This window comes from Crassostrea angulata, chromosome 4 (genome assembly GCF_025612915.1).
Source record: "Crassostrea angulata isolate pt1a10 chromosome 4, ASM2561291v2, whole genome shotgun sequence".
NCBI lineage: Eukaryota > Metazoa > Mollusca > Bivalvia > Ostreida > Ostreidae > Magallana > Magallana angulata.
In genome coordinates, this window is record NC_069114.1 from 4,276,543 (window position 1) to 4,292,645 (window position 16,103).

Consider the following 16,103-nt stretch of genomic DNA (forward strand, 5'->3'; position numbering starts at 1 on the left):
CCTTTTGCCCTCGTTGTCAGTGGGCAAATTGAAGACTTGGTGAAACCGTTATTAAGGGAAGATTAGTGCTAAAATAACACAGGGCAAAAATAACCCTGTATTCAGTAGTCAGGCTGCATGCAAATGTCATGTTAGTTTAAATCAAGAAAACAATCATGTGGACTGATGGCATTGGTTATCTTCTGTTGATAGAAAACAGTCAAATATACCATTCCTTTTTGTTTAATTTTCAGTTTGAGGATTTCCGTTCCATCTTGGGCCCAGTTCCTGGACATGTCTAGCCCACTGACCAGCACTGGTCCACAGAGGAAATTGCTGGGTGCCAGGAAACGATGCTCCAATGGCAGTGTTTATGACCAGGAGGTGAGCCAGCCCTCCAAGTACTTTAGAGAATCCGGTGTTGATAGATTATCTAAAGATGAGCGTAAGACATCCAAGCCACCAGCAAGCAATGCTAACCATGGCAAGGAGGAAGGCTGTGAATGGTTTGAAAACGCATTCTGTAGTACCCGTAACATATCAAAGGTTTGTCAATTCTTGAAAAACAAAACAATGCATGTTATCGAGACCATCATAGTAGTTACATAGGTGGTGTTTAAATTTTGCTTTGCTAACCTTTTTAGCTCACCGAGACGAAGTCAAGGAGAGCTTATGCTATACCCTCGGCGTCGGCGGTGGCGTCGGCGTCGGCGTCGGCGTCGGCGTCCGGACCTGGTTAAAGTTTTTGTTGCAGGTCCTGTATCTAAGCTATTACTTGTCCTATCTTCACCCAACTTGCATGGATGATGCATCTGGACCTACTTATGGACTTGAAAGACTTGGATGCTGAATCTGGGTCCTAAATTTCAGATGCTGGAGGAGGTTAAGGTTGTTGGACCATGTTAAAGTTTTTGTTGCAGATGCCCTTTGATAGCAATATCTTAGTTACTGCTGGTCCGTACATCACCAAACTTGTATGGATGGTGTGCCTTATGATACTGATACACCAGACAGGCTTGAGTGCTGAATCTGAGCTATAGGTTTCGGATGCTGGAGGAGGTTAAGGTTTTTGGAGCAGGTTAAAGTTTTTGTTGTGGGTGCCCATTGATAGCAATATCTAAGTTACTACTGGTCCTAACTTCACCAAACTTGTATGGGTGATGCGTCTTATGATACTGATGCACCTGACAAGCTTGAATGCTGAATCTGAGCAATAGGTTTCGGATGCTGGAAGAGGTTAAGGTTTTTAGAGCTGGTTAAAGTTTTTGTTGCAGGTGCCCTCTGATGATTATATCTTAGTTACTACTGGTCCTTACTTCACCAAACTTGTATGGATGGTGCATCTTATGATACTGATGCACCTGACAAGCTTGAATGCTGAATCTGAGCAATAGGTTTCGGATGCTGGAGGAGGTTAAGGTTTTAAGAGCTGGTTAAATAAAGTTTTTGAAACAGGTGCCCTCTGATGATGATATCTTAGTTATTACTTGTCCTTACTTCACCAGACTTCCATGGATGGTGTGTCTTATGATACTGATGCACCTGACAGGCTTGAATGCTGAGTCTGGTTTCGGATGCTGGATAAAGTTAAGTTTTTAGGAACAGGTCACATGTTTAATAGATGATAGTACTATATCAAACTTGCATAGTTGATTTAACTGTAATATGAATGAATCGCAGAGGTAGCTTCAGATGCAGAGCTTGATCTCCATTATCAAGGATGCTAAAAAATAAATCTTAGTTATTACAGGTCCTAACTTCACCAAACTTGAATGGATGGTGTGTCTTATGATACAGATGCACCTGACAGGCATGGATGCTGAATCTGAGCCATAGGTTGCGGATGCTGGAGGAAGTTAAGGTTTTAATTGCTAGTGCCCTCTGATGATGATATCTTAGTTATTACTGGTCCAAACTTCACCAAACTTGCATGGATGATGCGTGTTATGATACCAATGCACCTGATGGGCTTGAATGCTGAATCTGAGCCATAGGTTTCGGATGCTGGATGAGGTTTAGTTTTTTGGAACAGGTTACATGTTTTATAGATGATAGCTTGCATAGTTGATTTAACTTTATTATAAATTAAATGCAGAGCCTGATCTCCATTATCAAGGATGCTAAAGAAATCTCCTACCTCACTCAAACCATCTCGATAGATAGATGTGTTTGTTGATAAATGATATAACATGATTCCTATGATATAGTATTGTATGATATGAAACAATATTGTTTGATATGATACAATATGATATCATATGTTATATTATAAAAAGTTATACAATACGATATGATATTGTATCAATTTTTTGGATATTTTATGATATGATATTGTATCATGATACTGTTATGTATAGTATTGTATATTATGATACAATATTGTATAATATTATATTGTATTTTTAATTTATTATTTTATCACATGATACAATTACATAAGATATTGCAAAATATTATATTGTATCCTATGATACAATATTGTATATTCTATAATATTGTATCATACAATATTGTATAATATGATATTGGTTTCAGTAATATAGAATTATATCACATGAAATTGTATTATATGATATTGTTATATTATATAATATTGTATAATACGATATTGTATGATATGATATTGGTTTATATGATATATTATCTTATCACATGAAATTGTATTATATGATATTGTAATATATATAATTGTGTCATATGATACAATATGTATAATATAATAATGTATTTTATAATATTTTTTTTTTTCACATAATATTGTATCATTTGATAAGATACAATGTTGGAATCAAATTATATTGTATTATATGATATAATATCATATAATGTATCAAATATGTTTCAGTGTCATTCAATACAATATCATACTATATTATACAATATAATATGTTTCAATGTTATGATGTATTATGTCATATGATATTGTAATATAATACTATATTGTATTATATTTTATGATATTGTATTATGTGATCAAATACAATAAGGTATAACACAATACAATGTCATATCATACATTACAATATCATATCTCATTATTGTTTATTATGGTATTTTATTGTTTTATATGATATATATTATAAATATGACATGATACAATATTTAATTTTATATCATTGTATTGATTAACATATGAACATATGATTATCATAAAAAAAATTTATCAGATGATATACGATATTTTGTCAAAACAGAATCCATGAATATCCAAGATCATAAAGTATGATTTTCATATAAAATGATAAAGGTGGTCTTATGAAGGTGATGTCTCATAATGGTGATGCTCCGTCTCGGTGAGCTTAGTAATCTATGATTACCTATGTTTTTGTTTTATAGAGGATTATATTACAGGAGAGCTCATGTACAAAGAACTTGATAACTGAGAAAGAAAATCAGGAGAATATTGTTGAGAGACTGGAGGTTCATACAGCAAACAAAAAGCTACAGTCACCAAGAATAAAGAAAGAAGATGAAGATAGCAACTCACAGAAGGACGTCTTTGAAGAGAGTTTTCAAGACCTGGATTTTCTAAGTCATGTGGAATCCATCGAGAGTCAGAATTCTGTGGATTTTGCAGACACTGTGGCAGAATCACCTGCTGAAGATCTGGTAGTAGTAAATAGACCTGAAGACAATACTCAATTAACAGTGGCTTCCAGTGAAACAGAGTCTCATACAGCGGTTGAAAAAACAGTTGGAGGAAAACAGTCAAGTGATTTAGAAAAAAATGTAGAAATTTCTTCAAACACTTTGAAATTTGAAAAACAGTCAGACAATGATAGATGTCAAGGAAAGGATGTTGTTGACACACATGTCAGTGATGTTTTAGGGAGGACACCACAAACAGGAAAGGAAGATGGCTTGGAGTCCATTAGAGTCGGTTCATTGAGAGATCGGCTCAAGAGAAAACTGTTACAGAATCTTGGAGCTCGATCACCTGTCAGCCTGGCTCAAACGGTGGAAGAGGGCAGACAGAGTCGGATAAAGGAGGTGGAAAGAGAGGCGGCCATTTTACAGGATGAAGGCTCCGTCGATGATATAGGACCGTTTTATGGTCTGCCATCCAAAGTCCAGGAGCTGCTACAGAAGCAGAGGGGAATCACGTCCTTGTATGGTAATCATTATTTCAAAAGTATTGCTTGTAGTTCACACTTAGAATTACCAGTGGAATGTTTATAATATCTTACAGTTTTTAAATATAAATACTGTCTCAAATCATTTGGGTTCCTTTGATTTAAGGTTGCTTTTATTTTACGTGTTTTAAGTTGGCAAACAAGTTTGATGCTTATTGATTCTTTTGATATGCTTTTTTATTTTTGAAAGTTTAAAAATATGTTTGCAGACATACATAATACTAAAAAGATACTAACTCATAAGGAGTACTCTTACCTGGTAAAATGATCAGTATATAGATGGATAGAAGATGCATTTGAAATAAAAGAGAAATCTAAAACACACTTCTTTATACATAGATATGATTCAATGTGCTGAATGAAATGTTGTAGCATTGTACAAATCACTCTATTGTTTTATGATGTAATGTATAGGTTGTGTATTACAGAGTGGCAGGATAGATGCCTCAAACTTCCCTCACTTCAAAAGGGAGGTAACCTGGTGTATTCCCTTCCGACCAGCGGAGGAAAGACGTTGGTAGCCGAGGTGCTGATTCTGAAGGAGTTGTTGTGTAAGAAAAGGGATGCTCTGATGATTCTGCCTTTTGTGTCCATTGTGCAGGAGAAGGTGGGTATTGCCCCTATGTGAGTTAAAGATATGTGCAATTATGTGATTGGCTATTTTGCTGTACAATTAGACACTGTCCAAACATGGACATCCTGTGACTAGAGTTTTAAACATTGCTTGTTCTAAATATAAATAGTGTGCTTCTAACTATACTCCAATTTAACTAACTAGCTCCCAGTTTATTTTTGTCCCTTGTTTTCAGCAGGTGAATTTAAGACTGAGCGAATTCCAATGTCAAATTATCTCTCTTTAAACACAATTGTGTCGGGGCAAATTCAAGACAGGGTGAAACTGTAAGTGTAGAAGGGCAAAAACTACACGGGGTGAAAATAACCCTGTATACAGTATATTAACAGTTAACTGTTATAATGTAGATTAGCACCATTGAGCATTGTTCTATAGGTGAAAGGACTAGCCCAGCTGGCAGTGGAGCTAGACTTCCTAGTGGAGGAATACGCAGGAAGTAGAGGGCGCTTCCCTCCAATCAAGCACCGCCGGAGGTGTCTGTACATAGCCACCATAGAGAAGGCCCACTCCCTGGTCAACAGCCTGCTGGAGCAGGACAGACTGAACTCCCTGGGTCTGGTGGTCGTAGACGAGGTATTATTAAAGGATATCCTGAAATATGTTCCGTAAAATCTTCTGTGGGTAATAATGTCCATGTGCACCTTACCCACAAATTCACCTTCCCATTACATAAGTATCAGTCATCTGTTGTTTTATTTTTATTTATAGAGGTTTATGATCTTTTTATGATATAACTTGTACCTCCTTACCAACCTGTAAAGTTCTGATAATTAATCCACAAAGACCCCATGATCCGGTTCATCTCATTGATTGGATAGTAAAGCTATACACTTTGTCTCACAAATATGAGTCAGTAATTACGGTACATGTAGAGAGAAAATAGGGTCTCAGCAAAGGCTCGGCATCTGAAACGAAAGTTGTCAATGTATGTCCATTAGATGGGACTTGCATCATAAGGATCAACTAAGGAGTAGGAATAACTCATGATATGATTTCAGTGTAGACCAGAAGTCCTTAAGTCTTGGTTTGGGTCAGTAAAGTGAGATACGTGTACATTAAGCATATTAAGTAGAACCTACTGACTTTCTTATCCTCTCTGTGCCCGGAGAACACATCAGGCCGTGCAACAATGACGCCGGTCGCTGGCAACAACCTCCGCCTCTCTCCAACTGTTCCACCCCACCTCAGCTCTTCTCTCTTTCTCTCTCTCTCTCTCTCCACTGTACGCCTCCAGAAGAAGTTGTACTTATTACAGTCATGTTTCTTTTAATGTGACAGCTCCATATGATTGGTGAAGGGAGGAGTAGAGGAGCTTGCCTAGAGGCAACACTGTTAAAAGTCCTCCATGCCAGAGGTTAGTACATGTACACAGTGGCTACTATCCCTAGCAACATTTTCTGATGGTAACTGTCACAAATGTGAACGAGACTCTGATCATGGTATTACTTGTTTATGGAAACATGGGCCCCTCTAGAAACTAAATCTTGATTTTTCAGATCAAATGCTTCCTCGGTATGGTTTATTTTTAAATAAACAGTAGAAATAAATTGGAAGTGAAGTTAATTAAAAAAAAATTTGTTGAATTTTAATCGAATTGTTGAAGTTTAAAAAGAAAGCATGCCTGCCTCATAATATTAGAATTTTTTTTCATGAGAAACTGAAGATATTTTTTTTTTCACCAGAATTGTATGAAAAATTGCTGATTTTTGTGGGTAATTTTAGCTCCCACCCAGATAATAGGGATGAGTGCAACTCTGAACAACATCAGTGACTTGCTGTCCTTCCTGAAGGCCGATATCTTCTCCAGCGACTTCCGACCGGTAAGGACTAGACAGATCTACTATCTGTACTATGTGTAGAGAGATGTGTGGCAGCTTTGTGATATTTTGTCTGGCAGTTTATTAAAATATTTCCATTTTCTGATGAATTGTTGGTTTGTTTGAGTCATTACATATAGTATATACATGTATACAGATATTTTGTTTAGTAACTAGATTCCTTATTTTACCCGAGTACCTAATTCCACGATTCAACTGTTATTTCATTAACGCACCAAAATATACATGTAAAACCGCCATTGCTGAATTTTTATCATAGTTTCCTTTACTTTACATCTGTCCAAAAAATAAAAGTGAGATTTTAAAATCCGTTGGATGCTCTTCTCATGATTTTAATACATAGATAGTAATTCCTCGTATATTATTCAGAATCAACAGTACCGGTATTCACTGAATATACTGTGGATCCATTAGAGTTCAATTTTCGTGGAATTTATTGGTACCTCTCAACCATGAATTAACATCCTCCACAAATGAATAAATAAGGGATATAAAGTCATATTTCCTTTTGTAGGTTTTAGAAAGTACACAAAATCAAGTCCCCATGAACCTATAAAATGTCAGCAGTCCACGTAAAGTGGCCCCCAGGAATTTTAATGATTCCATAGTATATATTAAGTATCAAGTATCTATGTAAACATGTAAAGTTATCCACAGGCTAGACAAGTTCAGTATTATACTTACAGGTGAAGCTTACAGAGTACGTCAAACTACAGGACAATATATTTGAAGTACAGAAAGGTGTAACTCTACAAGACAGCTTGGATCATCAGAGGACCGTTACATTTGAGGTTTGATGATTTGTTTTGATTAAATGGAAATAACGATATCAATATAAATTTTGAGATTTCAATATTTACTACTAACATTATCATCAATAAACTTTTAAAGGATTTAAAAATCATTTCAACTGCAGTATTATAAACTTTTTTTTTTTTTATTAAATTGGAAATTAAACTAAATAACAGATACGTAAATATTGGGAATTAGGGAAGCAAATAACTTTGAACTGGTTCAGTCCAGCATCAGTTAAGTGTCTGAGATTGTGTTTTTGTCCAGTACAGTCCAGAGATGGCAAAGGTAGACCCTGACCACCTGCTGGGACTTGTTACCGAGGTGATTCCTCAGCACTCCTGTCTGATCTTCTGCCCCACAAAGAAAAACTGTGAGAATGTGGCCCTCATGCTGAGTAAGCTGATGGCCAAGCACAGAAGGTGAGTGACCGCTCTCATCTCACCTTGTACTCCACCAAAAATCCAGAGGGTTGGATGTTTGTGGCCATCTTAATTCTATATTAATTTCTTTTAGATGAAGAGATCTAATCTCTATTCATCTGTATAAAGATATAGAAAAAGATTGAAATTTTAAAGCTAAGATATATGGATTTTTTCTTTATTAAATTATAGTTTATAGCTATAAACATCCTATTTAAATATCTGAGGAAGATCTCAGACTGATGGTGAATTTGTGGACCACCTAGCCTCTGTAAGTTTTTGGACATTTGAAACAGGGAATTATCATGAAATCATGTTAATGATGGAGATTTGGATTAACTTATTTTAGAAGTATTCTGATTCTCTAACAGAGAGCTCAGTCAGGTCAGGAAACAGGAGAGGCGGGATCTACTGAAGGAGCTTTACCAGGACGGAGAGCAGAGGATGTGTCCCGTGCTTCAGCATACCATTCACTTCGGACTGGCGTACCATCACAGCGGGCTGACCACAGATGAACGCCAGCTGCTGGAGGCTGCGTATACAGACGGCGTACTGTGTGTCCTGGCCTGTACCTCTACCCTGGCTGCTGGCGTTAATTTACCGGCAAAAAGGTAAGTCATTTTACAAAAGTCAAAATGGCTCCTAAAGGTTGACACTTACATCTTCTGTAACAAAGTGGATGTTGTATACATGCTCCTGTGCTTACTGGACACAGTAATTTAACAGTCTTGTTATAGGCTAAAAGAGTTTTTCTCAGGGATGTTACCGGTAAAACTTGATGTGAAAATTGATTTCAGTGAAAAAATATAATTTTTCTGGAAATCTCCATACAATAAAGTTCCTGACTGTCACTTTGTGTTTAGAAAATTCTTGCCTGAGAAATGAAAGATTATTTTTCCTTTTGTATTTTTTGTTTTGCAGGGTAATACTGCGTAATCCATACATAGGTACACAGTTTCTCAACAGGAGTCAGTATAAGCAGATGATTGGTCGAGCAGGGAGGGCGGGGAAAGACACGACCGGAGAGAGCATCCTCATTGTCAGTCCCAAGGACAGGTGCAAGGTGGTCATCATCATCATCATCATCATCATCATCATCATCACATAACTCGACCAAAATCAACATAATCTTCTTATTCCTCTTATCCTCTGTAATAATTGCCATGATCATCAACATCATTGAATTTCCGTAACTGGCATTCTAATGGACTTTTAATGTGATTTTGTCAGGTGTGGGACATCATCAGTGGACCAGTAGAAAGCTGCTTCAGCAGTCTGACTTATGACGATGGAAAGGGAATTAAATCCTTGATCCTCTCCTCCATAGGCTTACAGGTATTGCACTCTCAAGTGGTAAACAGAGCAGTAAAGAGGTAAAGAAGGTCAAAGTCTTGTATGAAAGTCATTAAACATGAAGCCTTCAGTTCAAGTACATTCGTTTAGGTACATGTAGAGGTATATTTAAATATTGCATAGGATCATGAGCCTTTTGAAAATGCTCATATTGAAATTTCCTTGAAATGCTCATTTTTAGCCTCCTTTCTCTCTTTCTCCCACCAGATAACCAGCACCACAAAGGCGGTGTTTGACATGATGAGTCAGACCCTGCTTTCCCTTCAGGCCTCCCATTTGTCATGTGACATTGTTGCCATGACGAAGGATGCGCTTCAGCAGCTGATTGACGAGGGATTGGTTGTACAGAAGCGTTCATTATCCCAGGGCGAGGAGATCTTCTGCCATGACCCTTCTCTAGAGGTCACTCCCCTGGGGCGTGCCACGTTTAAAGGTACTCATCCATTTCACACTATGCTCGTTTGTTGGAGTTTGATGACAAAATTCTTCTAAAAATAGTATGATTGAATACTGTAGATTCCTTATTTTATGTGAGTACTTAATTATTATTAACTGTTTTCCATCAAATTGCGAGAACGAAATCGCGAATGTCAAATTTTTATCATAGTTTTATGTTGTTTACATAATTATGTCGAAAAAAATAACAGTGAGATTTTAAAATTCGCTAGATGTGATTCTCATAATTTTACGAGATATAAATTCCTCTCTTTTAATAAGGAAGTTTTATATATATATTAGACACAGATTCATAACTTTAAAATTATTCATGCGACAGAGATTTTTTTTCCATAAACTTAAGATTCTAAATTGGAGAGAAAGTGTAGATTTCAAGTAAATCTTGCTTGATTTTTCCCACTGTTTACCTGTACTGATATACTTGGTCCATTGACGTGGAGTTCTCCACTGTTTACCTGTACTGATATACTTGGTCCATTGACGTGGAGTTCTCCACTGTTTACCTGTACTGATATACATGGTCCATTGACTTGGAGTTCTCCACTGTTTACCTGTACTGATATACATGGTCCATTGACTTGGAGTTCTCCACTGTTTACCTGTACTGATATACATGGTCCATTGACGTGGAGTTCTCCGCTGTTTACCTGTACTGATATACTTGGTCCATTGACGTGGAGTTCTCCACTGTTTACCTGTACTGATATACTTGGTCCATTGACCTGGAGATCTCTACTGTTTACCTGTACTGAAATACTTGGTCCATTGACGTGGAGTTATCCACTGTTTACCTGTACTGATGTACATGGTCCATTGACGTGGAGTTCTCCACTGTTTACCTGTACTGATATACTTGGTCCATTGACGTGGAGTTCTCCACTGTTTACCTGTACTGATATACTTGGTCCATTGACGTGGAGTTATCCACTGTTTACCTGTACTGATGTACATGGTCCATTGACGTGGAGTTCTCCACTGTTTACCTGTACTGATATCTTGGTCTATTGACGTGGAGTTCTCCACTGTTTACCTGTACTGAGTCCATTGACTTGGAGTTCTCCGCTGTTTACCTGTACTGATATACTTGGTCCATTGATGTGGAGTTCTCCACTGTTTACCTGTACTGATATACATGGTCCATTGACGTGGAGTTCTCCACTGTTTACCTGTACTGATATACATATTCCATTGATGTGGAGTTCTCCACTGTTTACCTGTACTGATATACTTGGTCCATTGACGTGGAGTTCTCCGCTGTTTACCTGTACTGATATACATGGTCCATTGACTTGGAGTTCTCCACTGTTTACTTGTATTGATATACATGGTCCTTTGACATGGAGTTCTCCACTGTTTAACTGTACTGATATACATATTCCATTGACGTGGAGTTCTCCACTGTTTACCTGTACTGATATACATGGTCCATTGACATGGAGTTATCCACTGTTTACCTATACTGATATATAGGTCCATTGACGTGGAGTTCTCCACTCGGCTGTAGACAGATCTGTTTGATGATTATGTATGATTTTTATTCAGGGTCCATTGACCTGGAGTTCTCCACACAACTTTACACAGATCTGAAGAAGGCGGAGGAGTCCCTGGTTCTGGCCAGCCACTTACACCTGCTGTTCCTTGTAACCCCCTACGATCTGGTCAAGGACGTCAGACCGTCATGGATGACCTACTTCAAACAGGTGAAACAAAGCCCATTTTGAGCCTGTTTTAAGATATAGATAACTTGCAACAAAAATGAGTTAACCATTGCATTTATTCATGTATTTATTGTAGTACTAGATGTATCTAAATTAGTAAAAAAAATTACCCATTTATATGTATACATGTATATAAGGATTGTCGTAGGCTATGCAGGTTTGAAGTTACAGTGAGATTTGAATAAGTAACTTTTCTGTCGCTGACCACTGAACCTCAGTGGCCGCTGTCTTAAAGTGTTGGTGTGATCAGAGCAGCAGGGACTGAGTTATGTTCCTCCTGTTTAAGGACACCATAGATTGAGTGTTACCTGTTACTCTTTCCTTCCCTTTGAGATCAAAGACTGTCAAAGGGCCTCATGAGTAACAGACATACACATAGTACAGCGACTGCATACATTTAGGTCAGATTAGTTTTAAATTAAAAAAATATCACATGGATTTTGCAAGATCATTACTATTGCAAAGATATGTCCTGCAAACCTTGACTTTGGGGCAAAATTTCCATATCCTATTGGGATAAATTGAGTTGTAATGATTTTTTTAAATCATGTACAGGATGTCCTTGCTTTTATTATGAAATTATGTCGAAGCAATCTTTAACAGGTGCTTTTGGTCTTATAAACTAGAGGTAATTACATGAACATGTATGCATGGAATGTTGATATATTGTGCAAAGCTTTTTTTCAGTAACATTTTGAGATTTGCTACAAAAGTTTAACTTTATGTCTTTGATTACTTTCTTAGATCAGTCTGTTGACTCCAGTGGAGCTAAAGGTGGCTGAATTAATAGGTGTACCTGAAGCTTATGTTGCTAAAAAGGCCTCTGGACAGGTGACTAGGCAGGTAAGAGTAACATTATACTAGACAGGTGTTGTATTATATGAAAATACATGTATTATCATTTATACATGTAACTCAAGAAACAAGAACACTATCCAACATTGATGTCTTTGGAGCCAGGTAGATCCAATCAAGTTTGAGAGAGAGAGAGAACAAGAGAGAGAGAAGATAGAGAGAGAGAAGAGGGAGAGATTCCAATAGAAAGAGAGAGGAACATTCCACTCTCATTTGATCATTTGAGTAAATTACTGTAAACTATGGAATAATGATTGAAAGATGTTTGAACATGTGAGGTGTACATTAATTTTATCTGATTTTTTATTTCCTTGGTAGGTTGTGGATGAGTTTGTTGTGAAGCGGTTCTATCTGACTCTGATGTTGTACGACCTATGGAGACAGAAATCCCTGTGGGAGGTGGCCGAGAAGTTTGACCAGCCCCGGGGGTTTATACAGAACCTCCTGTCCAGCACGGCCAGCTTTGGTGCTTGTGTCTATCACTTCTGTCAGGTAACGCTAGTAACGCTACAGGTAGTTCTTTTAAAGCTGTCAGATGTCCATGTATATATGCACCCTTGGATACGTAGAATTTCCATATCTATACAGAAAACTTCTATTCTTTTAATCTTTTTATTGACCTTGACTTCAAAGTCTTGTCATTATAGCTTCCTCCCCTCAAGCCGAATGTATCTAGCTTGGGGAAAATTCAAGATATTTTCTGTTAAAACACTTAAACGTTGTCCTTCAAAATGGTACAACACATAAGTATATATATTTTTCTTTGTTTTATGTTTTAAGGACTGTCTTTTGTATACTTTATTAATATATTACCGGTAATTTGGTTTAAGTTGTTTTACAGTACGTGAACTAATTTTCTTTTAGGAGTTGGAGGAGTTCTGGGCCTATCAGGAGTTATTAGGGACGTTTGTCAAACGACTGGCATACTGTGTGTCCGCTGAACTTCTGCCTCTGATGGAGATATCTGGAGTTAAGCTGGTGTGTAGTGAATATCAAGTTTTAAAAATTTTTTGCTTACTGGAAGTTAAGTCCCCTCAACTGTCATGCATGCTAAAGCCTTTATGTTATAATATTCTTTTGTCTGTCATTTGATTTTATTTTGACTGTATGCCAACATGGGGAAGTCAATAAACTGAATTTATTGCTAAATTGCAAAAGGGGAATAACTCTTTTATACATAAAGTTGAATTTGAATATTCCCCCACCAATCTTGCTACATGTATGCCTGTAGCATGATAAAAGAAGTGTGCGTTTATTTGGCTTGCCTGTGATTACATGTAGAACTTATGAAATTTGTCAATTAAAGTTTAAAACAAAAATGTACATGTATTTACAAGAGTTTTTTTTACACTTAAAGAACTTTACTTCTTTATATGCATACATGATGTAGGATATTTATTTGACATCTGTGTTTAAGTTCTTCTATTTACTTCTTTTTAATAATTAAAACATCACAGGGCCGAGCGCGGCAGCTGTACAGTGCAGGGTTCCACTCCACCGCCCAGGTAGCAGCCGCTGAACCAGATACCCTTGTCAGGTCCATTAAACAGATCCCACGCAAAGTTGCCAGGCAGATCGTGGCTTCCGCAAAGGTAAGATATGTCTGTCCCTCCTAAGCAAAGTTCACAACATTACGGCATCATGTTCTGAGCTGGTTTTCCAAAGGAAAGGGCAGCCGCCAAAAGAGTACTCCTAATGTACGGATCAATAACTCCTCCTACAGTTTTCAAGATAGGAGACTGTTGTTTTGCAGATCAATTGTACATATATCAGAGATGTGCATATCACTTGAATTTTGATTTATTTCATTGATAATTTTTTGAAAAATACCACCTGTTAAACTTCGTCATTTTTTGGCAAAATCTTGCTTATAGAGTACCCTATTTCTCTGGATAGGTAGTGTTTATCAATTGTGGGATGACAAATGATTTATGGATACTGTTTACAATACACACAAGAGAACCTTGATTGCTGTCACATTGAGAGCTTTTCTCTTGTTTCACATGTACTTGATTTTTGTTATTTAGAATGTAATATGTAAGGGATTATTACATCATAAATAGATTATGATCTTTTATGAAGTTTTACTAAATAGATTAAAAAATCTTCCTGCATGCTTTATTTGTGTGTAGTGGTACTTTAAATGGTATTCAAAAGAGTTTAACTAATTTTTTAGATAAAGAATATGGCCACAAGTGGCCCATACAAAATTTATTTTTTGATTTGTAAACAAAAAATTTTCATTACTATTAAAAAACAGTTTTTCTTTAAAATCTTGATCTCAGGAAAGCTTTGTTATATATCCGGTAGTCATGAGATAATGACGTACGATTATATATTTATGAGATTAGATGCTTTGAAAATTTATGTACATGGCTGCAAACACAATGGAAAAAGTTTAAACAGTGTTAGAATCATCAACCAAGGGATTCATTGAAAAAATATTCAATGACAGCAATGTTTGATCTCGTAATTGATGACAATTTTGTGTCTATTCTTTACAGCTTCTGTTAAATGAGAAGGCTGAGGCGCTGCTACAGGAAGTGGAAGACCTGGTGACTGTTCCAGTCGACCGAATGACCTCACAGGGGTCCCCAAGGTCATTGTCACAGCTAAATGACATGGATATTTTTTCTCATTCTTTTTCATCCCAGTGAGAAAGTTTTGATTGCAGAAAAATAAACCTTGTGCATCTCTGTTTAAGGTGATGTAATTTTTGCAGCTCATCTCATTCAATTATTTATGCTGATATCAGGGATTCTTTTGACAAAAACAGAGTGCTATAAATATATTGGTTTTATTCTTACATGTATCCTTGTCAATGGTTAAAAATCAAATCAGCGAGAAATCAAACACCTGACTGCAGTGTTGTAACTACAAATGGTGCTATAAGTCCTTTGCTCCAAAATTTGTGAAAAAAAATATTTCAGTCCCATGGACTATAAAGAAATCTCTGTTAGTGTGAGATAGTGCAATTAAACTGTTATATTTACATGTTTTATGTAGTGACATGTATTAGCATTTTTCAAAGACTGTGATATTTTTTTAATGTGTGTTATAACATTGCAACTGTAAACTTTTGACCATATACCTCAATAGAGCTCAGTGAGTGTTGAGAGCTACTTCTAAAGATCTTATATCTTCAGTGGATCCTTGAAAAAGATAACGATGTGTTAACATTATAACATGTTTAACTTTTGATTCATGATTCAATGACTTTTAGAATGAGATGTTTACAGGTTCTTGTATATTAGATCTTAAAATGATTTTTGTTCTTCATTGCATAATATCTGAATGACAATTTTGTGAAAAAAAGCAAAATCACTTCCAACATATGATATCATTAAAAATGTATTCAAATGTCATAGTTTTTGTTGTTTTTATTCGTTCATATGAGGGAATTAAAATAAATGTCGGTGTCCAGGCCCCACTGTCACCAAACTACTCAGCCTGAACTCTGTCGAGTTTATACCGTACCTAAATCTTTGCACTTCCTTATCAGATTTGAGGATTAAAGGATTTGATTTAAAAACCACTCGGTCTGGAGTCTCACTTTATACCCTAACTATATGGACTTTCTTTTCTTAAGGATTTGGGTTGAAAACTTACCGGTATGATAATTTGAGTGATTTGAAACTTTCAGTGACAATGGAGCCAGAATTTAAAAGTTCTACAGAGAAGGAAGAGACCGATGCATTTTTACAATATGGGATAAAATATCAATATCTCTATAACAACTGAAGTTGAATTCCCAGTGTCATGCAATTTCACATCGTCGGAACCCACCGGTTTTCTATCCATTACACTGCTTTCAACTGGGTTGAAAGCAGTGTAATGGATAGAAAACCCGTGGGTTCCAACGATGTCAAATTGCAAATTCAACCGGGTTGAAAGCAGTGTAACGGATAGAAAACCGGTGGGTT

At 36.6% G+C, this 16,103-nt stretch overlaps 1 protein-coding gene across 3 annotated transcripts in view; it reads left to right on the forward strand.

Annotated features, from left to right (window-relative positions):
- Positions 1 to 15,545, forward strand: part of LOC128181883 (helicase POLQ-like) — a 29,932-nt gene extending 14,387 nt beyond the window's left edge. For 2 of the 3 annotated variants that reach the window (XM_052850446.1, XM_052850447.1), the window contains 18 exons: positions 234 to 525; positions 3,316 to 4,093; positions 4,541 to 4,719; positions 5,122 to 5,319; positions 6,025 to 6,100; positions 6,469 to 6,566; positions 7,271 to 7,375; positions 7,644 to 7,798; positions 8,170 to 8,409; positions 8,720 to 8,861; positions 9,029 to 9,133; positions 9,359 to 9,584; positions 11,150 to 11,307; positions 12,070 to 12,168; positions 12,499 to 12,672; positions 13,045 to 13,158; positions 13,638 to 13,772; positions 14,685 to 15,545. In XM_052850446.1, coding sequence (XP_052706406.1) covers positions 274 to 525; positions 3,316 to 4,093; positions 4,541 to 4,719; positions 5,122 to 5,319; positions 6,025 to 6,100; positions 6,469 to 6,566; positions 7,271 to 7,375; positions 7,644 to 7,798; positions 8,170 to 8,409; positions 8,720 to 8,861; positions 9,029 to 9,133; positions 9,359 to 9,584; positions 11,150 to 11,307; positions 12,070 to 12,168; positions 12,499 to 12,672; positions 13,045 to 13,158; positions 13,638 to 13,772; positions 14,685 to 14,837 — 3,387 coding nt within the window. In that variant the 5' untranslated portion in view covers positions 234 to 273 and the 3' untranslated portion in view covers positions 14,838 to 15,545. The remainder of the gene's footprint in view (positions 1 to 233; positions 526 to 3,315; positions 4,094 to 4,540; positions 4,720 to 5,121; positions 5,320 to 6,024; positions 6,101 to 6,468; positions 6,567 to 7,270; positions 7,376 to 7,643; positions 7,799 to 8,169; positions 8,410 to 8,719; positions 8,862 to 9,028; positions 9,134 to 9,358; positions 9,585 to 11,149; positions 11,308 to 12,069; positions 12,169 to 12,498; positions 12,673 to 13,044; positions 13,159 to 13,637; positions 13,773 to 14,684) is intronic. The other variant, XM_052850448.1, reaches the window with a different exon arrangement.
- Positions 15,546 to 16,103: the final 558 nt, after the last annotated feature.